General features: G+C 35.5%; 1 protein-coding gene across 1 annotated transcript in view; it reads right to left on the reverse strand.

The window, feature by feature from the left end:
- Nucleotides 1-743: 743 nt before the first annotated feature.
- The window catches only part of LOC140170843 (atrial natriuretic peptide receptor 1-like), a 40,223-nt gene continuing 28,848 nt past the window's right edge, over nucleotides 744-12,118 (reverse strand). Inside the window, exons 16-24 of the mRNA XM_072194057.1 lie at nucleotides 9,946-10,095; nucleotides 9,262-9,436; nucleotides 8,435-8,584; nucleotides 6,948-7,071; nucleotides 6,345-6,413; nucleotides 5,181-5,355; nucleotides 1,843-1,941; nucleotides 1,285-1,376; nucleotides 744-797 (exon numbers count right to left, since the gene is read on the reverse strand). Coding sequence (XP_072050158.1) covers nucleotides 744-797; nucleotides 1,285-1,376; nucleotides 1,843-1,941; nucleotides 5,181-5,355; nucleotides 6,345-6,413; nucleotides 6,948-7,071; nucleotides 8,435-8,584; nucleotides 9,262-9,436; nucleotides 9,946-10,095 — 1,088 coding nt within the window. The remainder of the gene's footprint in view (nucleotides 798-1,284; nucleotides 1,377-1,842; nucleotides 1,942-5,180; nucleotides 5,356-6,344; nucleotides 6,414-6,947; nucleotides 7,072-8,434; nucleotides 8,585-9,261; nucleotides 9,437-9,945; nucleotides 10,096-12,118) is intronic.

Consider the following 12,118-nt stretch of genomic DNA (forward strand, 5'->3'; position numbering starts at 1 on the left):
CCCAATTTCATTATTTGTCCACGAGGTACCATGTATTTTGAAACAGAGCACACAATGCACGTTAAAGGCACCAGCTCTGAAACTGACTTTAACTTGATTTTTGCGTTATTTTAATTTCCTTTTTTTTCTGCTCAAACAAACTTTCTAACATTATTTTTAAGTCTTTCATACCTCACTCGACTCCAACTCCAGTTTTTTTTATCTCAATATGTCCAACTTACTGGATATTTTGTAATTCACTCCACTTCAATTTACGCGCATTTCATTTCGACATTTGAAAAACCCGCTTACAAATTTATATGTTTTTGATAGAGAATAAACATCTTTAAAGTAAAAGGAAAATGAAAACAACAACAAATAATGTTTCTTCTCCTTAAACAATACCAAGGACAATAACACTTTGGGTGCTCCATTTTATTTCAATGCCAATGACGGCAGTTGTTCCAAATCTACCTTACACAGAGTGGGCTGACATTCAAATTTTAGATGTCTCTTGGACAAACATTAAAATTGAGTATCGCTATAAAATGTGGCATAAAAACAAAACGGTGAATGCTAATTCCTTGATTTTTTTCACACAAGATCACTAATGGATATGTTATTTATAAAATGTTTTAAAACCTAAAAGGTTCAGTTCGGTTATTAAATAAAGATGGATTCTTTTCTCTATTGCACTTTTTTTGACAAAGAGTTAAAAGTGAAACACATTATCACCCTGATTTGAAGGAGGATATCTGTGCTATTTACTTCCATGTGCCACAAGAGTTTAGCCAGTAAGTCGTCTGTTTACCTTTTCCCTGCAAAAATAAATTAAGGTAAAATATTAGAAATCTGTACATTGTGTGGATCAAAAAATAAGACACAACAGCGATAAAAAGGCAACAGTCCGCAATAAGAAATCAATTCCGTACCTACTGACAAAAAACATCTTACTTTAAAAGGAATCTGGTACGAAACTGACAAACATCCAAAGGAAAGAATTTCCACATAATATATCTTTTGCGTGTTTAAGGGTAGACTAGGTATTGTTGGTCGAAGCAGCCAAAAGATTGATTTTCATTATCTTAATCAATATGTTATTGAAAAATAACACTTTGATGTTTTGCAAAAGTTCATTCTACAAATCATATACTTTGAAAACTTGCTTGAGCTATTGTTGTTAATGAGTACGTGTTACAAAAGTGTTGTTGTTTCAGCCATCTTTACAATATAACTCATGAACCGCAGGACCTACAAAAGTATATAAATTACACAAAGTATATCGTTTGGGAACAACAGCAATACCTTCATTTCTACTTCACCTCTCAGTTCGATGTCAAATGAACCGTATGTTTCCAGAATATCCTTTGTTGAATTGCTTATATGGATCTTCAGAGCTATTAAAACGTAGAAAAACGAAAAACATTATTTATAATCATTCAGAAAGTATCTGAATTATATGCCTTCATGTCAAATAAGATACCAATCTTATTCGGTAGTGATGTAGTGGCGCATTTCGCTAGGAGCAGTATCACATCGTGGCGTAAAGTTAATATCACAGAACGTACACGTACGACGTGTACAAGGGCGGTTTATCGGCACGCTTACAGCGCAACCGCGAAAAGGTATTTATGTCACTAACGAACTTGAGGTAAACCAAAAATACTAAATTTCTGTAAAGAATTCTATTAATTTATATGTTTTCATAGAATGGTGCACCTTTCTGCTAATAATATCATTTTAAATTTTATGCGATCCTACTGACTATAAAGTTAAATGATTCGTTTACCGCCAAACCCGATTATGTTGAAAGGAGGATGTAGAGAGACAAAAATATATTACTCTCAGAGTCGTATTACACACCTTGTCCATTCGATTCCATCCTGGATGCAGTATTGACAGTGTCTCCAAACAAACAATATCGCGGCATTTTGAGTCCCACTACGCCTGCTGCGCAAGGACCTGTATGATATCAAAATAAATTTATTAATGGGGTAGGACTTACCATCAGAAATTACCATGGTCGTAGTGAGCCTACCATAGGGTTCTACAGTAAAATCCGTGATTTTCATTTCGCTCTTGCAAAATTATTTCAAGAGATACTGACTTTTAATTTGTTAGAAAATATCTAATTTTCTCTTATATTTATGAAACAATCGCTGAAAATCGCATCGCATGTTTGTACAATTTTTAGCCGAAAATCAATTCGGCCTATTTTTTGTACATAGCCAGAATTTCTCAATTTTGCAAGGATGCTGTCACATTAGGACGTCATGGCGACATTATGTGGGGAATGTTTGTACTTATTTTGGTATTACTGGATAGGAGATACTCATAGCTATACATTAATAGCAAATATAACGTTTGTAAGAGTGTTGGTTGCAACAACCAACGCTCTGCAGGGTCTATTGTTCTATTGTTTCCGATTAGAGCGCTGACATATTGGAAAATGTTGCCAATCAATATTCATGAGAGTGTACATTCAACGTCCAGTTTGCGAAATTGGGTGAGTTGTGTTTGGTAGGTGTGAAATACATCTGACTGGGCGTTTTAATTACATAACGAATAAAGGTATTGACATCATCGAATGGCTGCCCAGTGCTGTTATGTGTTTAGTTATTATATAGGCCTAATAATTATTATTAAATGTATTCGTCATTCCTTTCTTTTCCCTTCTCTGTACTTATTCTTTCCTAGGCCTACACTTTATCCACTCCCTCGCTCTCATTGTCCCCTCTCACCCTCCCTCTCTCATTCCCATCATTTTCCTTATATTTCTATTTATCTACTTGTCTTTATTATATCTTTTTATCCCTTCCTCCAGCCCTCTCTCATTCTCCATATCCCATCCTCCCCTCTTCCTCCCTCCTCCCTCCCAAGACTTCTCACAGAGGTGAATCTGCCCTCCCCAACCCCCTCCCTCTTTGGGTACGCCACTATTTCTATACCAATCTCTTTCTTAAAATAAAATTAAATGGAAATTTCTTAAAAACAACCTTTATTAGGCCTATACTTATACTTAAATGTATACGTATAGCGATTACCATTATGGCAGCCTTCATACATTCTAATATGTAATCGATCAGAAGAGCATTCAATTTATTTAAATGAAACGCCTAACGTCAGGTGGGTGGTAAAGATGATTGCATCGACAGCTAAAGCCTCCTTATAGAATTCAGACCCACACAAGCACACATTTGGGATACGTGAGTACAATGGTACCACTTTACACATGACTGCCCTTACACATGACTGTAGTGTGGTCACTTATTTATACTCGCCTGTTGTGTAGAGCGTTAATATGATGCCGGATCAGTGACCAATTTAATGGCGGAACCCCTTTATTCGAAACAATGGTACCACTTTTATGAATAGCCTGTCGCAACTTCTAATCGGCATCAAACGAACAAAAGATTATATAATCTATTGCGACTCTATTTCTATTTAAAAGCTCTTTGGCAACAACCCCCACCTCTAATCCGTGTTACAAAATATGACTTAGTTGTTCTAGGGTTAAAGCGCATGATCTAAGGTGCTCTTAGACTATCCGGTGGAAACCTTAAGGGCGTACTACACCCATATATTGGTTTGATTGGTCTAAAAAAATATTTTTTCATTTATAGCGAGGCGATATATGCACGGATCATGTGAAATAAACAAAAAAAAAAAATTTTTAGCCCTATATATTTTTTGTTTACCGTATCCTGGTAACTCAGATGCGTGTTTCATAACAAACCATAATTTATTCTTTTCAACATGTTCAAGTAGGGTACATGAATAGAATACATTAAATCCTTTGTTATACTCTCTATAGAAAATCTAGTGGTGCTTGCAAAATATATAACACTGAATAAATTAAATAAACACTTACACAATAGATGCATAGTCATTAGTCAATTTGATATTGATGTTGTTATTGATGTGTTGTTAGGAGAAGAAAAGGCTATTATGTCACCGTATGTCAGGTTATAGGTCAATTGGTTCAGGTCAAATTTAAGCATCAATTTTGAATACACATGTGAGAGTCTGTGATACAAAATGTATCATAATGAGGAATAATTTTGATATTCTGTCTTTAACTGGATATATATCGAGAAGTGCAAGGTGGATATACTAATATACCTTGGGATGTAAATGGTGAGTATAATTTAGAATGCCTAGTTGAGATGGATTTCACAAATAAATATAAAATAGTTACCAAAATCACAAAAGCTAAGCTTACGGAAAACTACCCAATATGGTGGTATAGGTGACAAGAAATACAATTTTTTCAACATTGCTGTAGTATGGTTGTGGTAACCTGTTACCTGTGGCTTAATTAAGTTTCAGTGAAATAATGTCGCAAGTTAAAAATACAAAATATAGCTCAACATTGAAAATAGAAGCATTTTAACCAGTTCCTTTTTTGATAGTTGTGGAGCACCAAGTTCATGAAGTCATAAAAGAAATCAGGAACCACTTATTCCCATTTTACATATCAACTTTATTTCCCTAACGTGTTAGCAACACATATCCAAAATTTTAACGAAATCCGTTGATATTAAGCTATCCAAAATGAAGTGAATTTAAATCATCAGTGATGTACCACCTTTTGGCTTCTACTTTTAAAAGCATGTAAGCTACGTTGATACCGATGCCACCAATAAAACGAGAAGATTTGCCCCTTCATTTTGCATACCACTTTGTCCAATTTTTTTGTAATTTCTTCACAAAATGCAAAAAAATGCAAAAAAAAAATCAATGGGTGTAGTACCCCCTTAACAAACAAGGATCATGCGTTAATGATTACAAAATGCTGGATTTAAAGACACATCAGCAGCACTGGCGAATCCAATAAAATACCAGCACCACCACTACCACCACCAGCAGCACAACCACCACCACCACCAACAACAACAACAACAACAACAACAACAACAACAACAACAACGACAACGACAACAACAACAACAACAACAACAACAACAACAACACTACCACCACTGTACCACCACCACGGCACTTTCACCTCCGGGCCGTGCACCACCACCACGGCACTATCAACAATAGCAATGTAATTTAAAAGTTCCATTTTTCCAGTATTTGTTAGGTCACAAAAGAAGCTCCGTTTGCAACTGTTTAATCATTAATGTAAAACGATTTATCCAACTTATATATTAAAATATGATTAATTATTTCTTAGATATTTCATGTTTAATTACCAGAGTGAATTCCAATGCGAAGTTGCATTATATGATCTGGTAGATGTCTAATTCTAAAGGAGGCGACTTTCTTGACAAGCGCCAATGCCATTAAAGCAATCTCCTTTGCATGATAGTCACCGTTACGTATAGGCAGACCGGATACGACCATATAGGCATCACCAATGGTTTCAACCTAAAAATTAAACATGATAATTAAAAAACATCGTAAACATTATTTATGTTATCAATAATATTATCAATAACAATAAAGAAAACAATTTCAAATTCCAATAGCATAGCCAGGATTGTGTTGGGAGGGGGCAAAGCCAAATGTTTGTTCCCATTTGTCAATTTTTTGTCCCATTTTTAGCCATTTGAAGAAAACTGTACTCTTTGCCGTCCCCATTTTATTCCTGAAACATTTCTGGGGGCACTCCCCAGCAAAAACAAAACGTTTTCGACATCATTCGCAAAAGGTTATAAAAGGTTGTCAGAAAACGTTTAAATGTCGGGTTATATAAAGGGTATATTAAGGGTATAAAACGGTTTCATAACATTAAAAAACATTTTTTTTGATAATTACTACCCAGCAAAAACAAAATGTTTTACAAAAAACGTTTAAATGTCGGGTTATATAAATGGTATAAAACGTTTTAAGAACGTTCCAAAAACATTTTTGATACAAAACATTCTAAACAGAATGTTATTTGGGGGTTGAAAAAATATTTTGCGACAAATGTTTGCCCAATATATTTGCAATAACGTTTTAAATACGTTTTCATGACCTTTATATAACCCGACATTTAAATATTACTAAAACGTTTTGAAAAAAACATTTTAAGAATATTTCTGTGTTTGCTGGGTGCAAATATTTTAACATCATGGTATTCAAGTGTTGACAAAATATTTGGCAAAATATATTCGCAAAAATAGTTTAGAATACAATTTTGAAAACATTTTTAAAATATTGTTGTAGTGTGTTTTCATACAAAACGTTTTAAAACGTTTTCATGACCTTTATATAATCCGACATTTTAATGTTATTAAAATGTTTTTACCTAAACCAAAAGCCAAAATATAACTTATTCAAAACGTTTTTAAAACGTTTTCGTGTTTGCTGGGTCTGTCCACCCCTGGAAACGCCAGTTTAATAATAATACATGTATATCGTGTAGTGTTTACCTTGAAAACATCAAATTCGTCAATAGTTTCATCAAAACAGATATACAGATCATTCAGTAGAGTAACCACCTGCAACAATTTTAATCAACGTGTTAAAAGCATTATATTTTAAAGTGTTAATCTAGGAAAATGGTATTTGATTTGATATGGAATAATGTTAAAGTAAGTACAGGAAGATGGGAACAGTATCAGGTTCTTCGTACATAGCTTCTTCAGTGTGGATAATACAGAAATCTTTATTCTTCAAAGGGTTAAAAATCTAAATGTTACAACAAACAAACCTTTTACTCATAGTTAGACTATCTTTTGAATAAAGTGCTCAAACCCAAAACGGAGAGCGTATAAAAATTCAAAGAACAGACCTTACAGAATAGGTAGCCGTTACTCTGAGTTTCATACCTATAAAGGCAATTGTCAGACTCTGAGATAGACTTTGGCTGTGTTGACACCATGGAATGTATATTCTTTCACATTCCAAAGAGATGGTAGTCCCTCCAAAGCATTTCATGGTGTCGTCTGAGAGTAACGACTACCTATTCTGGAAGGTCTGTTCTTTGAATTTTTGTGTTACAACTATGTAGTTTTGTTCCAAGTTTAACTTACTTCCAAAGGTTCGCTCTGTGCAGACAGAGATGTAAAACCGACAATATCACTAAAATATATGGTAACACAGCTGAAAGTCTCAGGGTCTACTGCTTCTCCTTTCTTGAGTTGATCAGCCACACTTCTGCGGTAGACGAGAAACATACCGTATTACAACAGGTTTATGTTTATAATGTAAAGTGCGTCTAGTACACGATGTAATTACATTATTTCCTGAACATCGGTATGTAATAGTCAACGGGTCGGAGTCAATACACAACCCACATGCCGACCACACATACCAGGTACACCCCACCCCACACTTACAACCCCCACATACACTTGCCGCAACCACCACAGTGACTATCAGCACTCGCACACGGTCCAAGTCTTCCGTCACGAAACAAACCGTACACCCTTAAAATGATGATCGCTGATTGGTTAATGAATTTACATATATAAACATTTTCAATTGGTTATGGAACCACGTGGACCCTGGAAGTGACATTATTTGTGTAACAGTGATACCAAAACCGCCCAGATTTGTAGCTTACCACAAGCGCAAAATGTACAATAGTTACAATATGCCTAGATTAGGAGCGGCAGCTACTGAGGTGCCAATCAGCTGATATCATAGTCTCGGTCCTAGCCGATTTGTGCTCCTTCGTCACTAAACAAACCGTCTGGCGATAACCTCATAGTACGTCTTTTCTGACTGGCTAATCATCGTCATCATAAAATGGAAAGACTGAGAATTGACTGTCAATCAGAGCTGGGCTTCAGCGCATGCAGCGGTTGACGGACAGCTATGTGGTTACATAAATCCACACAACGTACGCGAGTACGCGCTACGAATCGCTGATCATATCAGACGATTGGCGCCTCAGTGGCTGCTAAGCTAGCGTATATTTTGCGTTTGAGATATCTACAAATAGTGGGAGGCCTATGATGCTTAGTTTCACTTACACAAGTAACGTCCTATATAGCCATTTGAAAACAGTATTATTTGGAAATTCGTTAACCAATCAGCGATCGTCATTTTACGGGTTGTCGCCAGACGGTTTGTTTAGTGACGGAGGAACACAGACCGGCTGGGCCGAGACAACTGATATCGCCTTTCAAGCCAGAGAAGTCGCAGCACTCGCGCGCATTATGATGATTTATATCACCACTTGTCTGCCATCAACCACTGAAGCCCAGTGCTTGATTGACAGCCAATTCCTCCCGGTCACAGATCGTGATGACTTTCGGCTAATCAAGAAAGGCGTACTGGGTTGTCTCCTGACAGTTTGTTATACGGAGGACCATAAACCGGGTTGGCCCGAGTCTACCCCAACCACACTATTTGCCCAATCCCAATTGAATGAAGATTGCATACCTTGTCATGCCCTCAACCAGCCTCCACTGGGTCTTCCTCTTCCTGTTTACTCATGTCGCGATTGGGCAAGTTGGACCTGCCTACTTCACTGTTTCCCTGTATTCTTCAGCCTGGTACAATTCTTACTTACCTGGGTAACACCTGATACAAAAGCATCTCAGATCGTTTCTTTTCCTCCAGGAACGCCGATGTTCGATCCTCTACGATGGATTCTAAGTTATTTGCGTACTGCTCCATCCGTAACAGTAAATTATCTAGAATACCACCAGATAAAGTACCCCTAGAAAGTTGTAAACAAACATTCCATTTATGTTATTTTCGTGTTATTGAATGCTCTATTAAAACACGCTTATCTGAGGTCAGCAAGAAATGTTTATAGTGTCAACTTTGTTTTATTATATTTTTGCCAAAAAATGTAAAAAATTAAAATTAAAAAAAGTTCCAATTTACAGCTTAAAATGTGTGCAAATCTTTTTTTTTTAATGCCGACCGGCCTACCCTAATTTGTTTATGTTGCGCCACTAAAACAATTTTTAAGCCCAAGCTATAAGTATAACCCGTGTTTTCGTGTCAGGAGAGACAAATCTTTTAAACTTTGTAATTCATTGAGTAAGGTAATTCATTGTCCCCGGACAAAAACGATTACCTGCGAATCCAAACTGATATTTATTTCTTTTGCTTTCTTTGTAATAGAAACATACAAACTTTGAAAATTAAAATCCATTAACTGGTGGCGCACGAAATGGAAATTGTGTATTGGAGGACGGGGATATCAAAGACGGACGTAGTATTTCCAATTTTCTACATGAAAAAAAAAAAAAAGAAATGTTTTAAAGGTATTCTCCCGATTTATGAACAATTTTGACAAGCGACAAATTTCAGTCTTATAGGTCATCGACTGATCTCTCTAATGTGGCTTTAAGTCCCAATTGTCTTTTTTCTCAATTGATAACATACTTTGTACATTTCCTGAAGTCGGTAATTATCGTAGATGCTGATGGTCTATCATGTGGATTTTCCGTCCAGCACCGTTCTATTAATGACCTTAAAAGTTTGTTGTTGTTGCATGCTTCGTGTGAAATAGAGGGTCGGAACGGCGGATTCTGCTTTGCCTTTATTTGAGCTAAAATACCTGCGATGTTAAGATAATAATAGAAATTAATTAAGAAACGTAAAATAGCTCAATAGTAACTTGAACGTTTTCGACTATGCATTGATATCAAATTTAAGGGATCAAATAGCAACGTTTGCACAGTGTTTTTGTGTGACACAGAGAGCACATCGTCCTTTCCACATTGTAATCTGAAGCCAAATGTCATTATTTATTAATACTTTTTTTTAAACCCTAAAAAATGTCGGTAAAATCTTAATTTCAGTTATTCTTTGCTAAACTAATAAGGCAACATAAAAGTAAACTCTTAGTCACTAATAAATTACTGTGGTGTTCTATGTGCCGGGGATTTTAAGCTATAACTATGAATAACTTGCTCTGTTGTCCTAAGGACACACAATGAATTTGGCTGAATCCCATTAGGTTAAATTGGGCATTACAACTATGCCAACAAATCAGGTTTGAAGTAAAATTGAATGCAACATTCTTTTAGCCTAATGTAGAGATTGAACTGTGATAAAGTACGTTACCCGAAACGTCCATATTCTGTCTTTCCGTATCAAACGGAAGGCCACGAGTCACAATTTCTTGCATTATTATTCCAGTTCCGTAGATATCGCCCTCTTTTGTTGGCTTTAAGTCAGGTTGGCGTACATATTCCGGTGCTTTCCACAAAAGTTCTAAAGAAATTATTAGCGAATAAAATGTTTTTGATAAACTTCAGGTATATTTATTTCTTTTTTTAAGTAAGCAAAAGTAAAAAACACTGGTTAAATAATGTTTTATGCAAGTAATAGATGATTAACGATAAACGGAATATCATTAGAGCGAAAAAACACCCGCCATATACATAAATCTGTGTGTTCGCTGATTGTGAGGGGTAGGGGTGAGTGGCGGTTGTGTGCGTCGGGGTGTGGGCAAGGACCCAGCAAACACAAAACGTTTTCGACATCATTCGCAAAAGGTTGTAAAAGGTTGTCAGAAAACGTTTAAATGTTGGGTTATATAAAGGGTATATTAAGGGTATAAAACGTATTCATAACATTAAAAAACCTTTTTTGATCATCTACTGCCCAGCAAACACAAAATGTTTGACAGAAAACGTTTAAATGTCGGGTTATATAAAAGGTATAAAAACGTTTTAATAACATTCCAAAAACATTTTTGAAAACTTGATACAAAACATTTTAAACAGAATGTTATTTTGAGGTTGCAAAATATTTTGCGAAAAAGGTTTACCCAAAATATTTGCAATAACGTATCAAAAACATTTTTATGACCTTTATATAACCCGACATTTAAAAATGTTATTAAAATGTAAAAAAAATAATTTTAAGAACATTTCTGTGTTTGCTGGGTGCAAATATTTTAACATAATGTTATTAAAGTGTTGATTAAATATATGGCAAAAATTTTTGCAAAAATAGTTTACGATAACATTTTTGATAACATTGTTACAATATTGTTGTAGTGTGTTTTCATACAAAACGTTTTCATGACCTTTGTATAACCCGACATTTTAATGTTATTAAAACGTTTTATCTGAACAAAAAGCCAAAATATAACTTATTAAAAACGTTTTTAAAACGTTTTTGTGTTTGCTGGGGATATATGTGTATAAGCCAACTTTATTGCACCGAATTATTACACAGAATGACAAGATAATGTCACGAATCAATTATTAATTGAATGCTAGTACAGGTTGAGTCAAAAAGAAGTAAACTCATGTTTGAGGGGCTGTAACTAAAGATCTGTAAGGAATCTGCTAAAATGAAAATACCACTGGAAAGAGCAAATTCTACACGTCTAAAGGAAAGAATTGTTGCAATTGCTCACAGCAAACTCAAGTTATACTCATTTGAATACAACCACCCATTTTTGTAGCTGCACACGGTTTTACTTCCCAAGTATGGGTCTACCTATTATATTGATTGGTAAGGCGCGATATTCAAATGCAAATAAAGTTCTGTGGCAGGTGTGGTTTCGATCAATAATATCTACATGTTAAAGGGCTTTTTTCAATATGAATTTTACCTCATTGCACTACATTATAATAAAACGGGCCAAATGACAACATGGCACCACAATTTACCGTACAGGAGCGCACGTGTCTGTCGACGAAGTATCATGAAACTAAGAGTCCCACTGTAGTTCAGCGTCTTTTTCGTCTCCAATTTCCTACAGCTAACCGGGTTTTATATAAGGGAGCAGTATATAAGAATGTGAACAAGCTCAATGTGCATGGGACAGTGACACTAAGGAACAGATAGCCGGAAGCTTCAGGCAGACCACGAACTGCTAGATCACAAGTGAACATTGCTAGAGTTAGACATGCGTTGCAGCAAGACCAAAGATCAGCTCAATCCTTTACCCAACATTCCCCAATCAAGCTTCTGCCGGATCGTTCGTAAAGACTTGAATTGATATCCCTACAAACTATAGTACCGTCATGGACTTTTTTGAATATTAATTAAAAGCAAAATCCTGTTAGCACTTTGCTGATTCGTCGAAATTGAAATGGATGAAAATCAATCAGCCGTGTGCAGCTACAAAAATGGGTGGTTGTATTCAAATGATTATAACTTTAGTTTGCTGTAAGCAATTGCAATAATTCTTTTATTTATTTAGACGTGTATAATTTGCTCTTTCCAGTGGTATTTTTATTTTTAGCACATTCCTTGCAAATCTCAAGTTACAGCCACT

This window comes from Amphiura filiformis, chromosome 15 (assembly GCF_039555335.1).
Source record: "Amphiura filiformis chromosome 15, Afil_fr2py, whole genome shotgun sequence".
NCBI lineage: Eukaryota > Metazoa > Echinodermata > Ophiuroidea > Amphilepidida > Amphiuridae > Amphiura > Amphiura filiformis.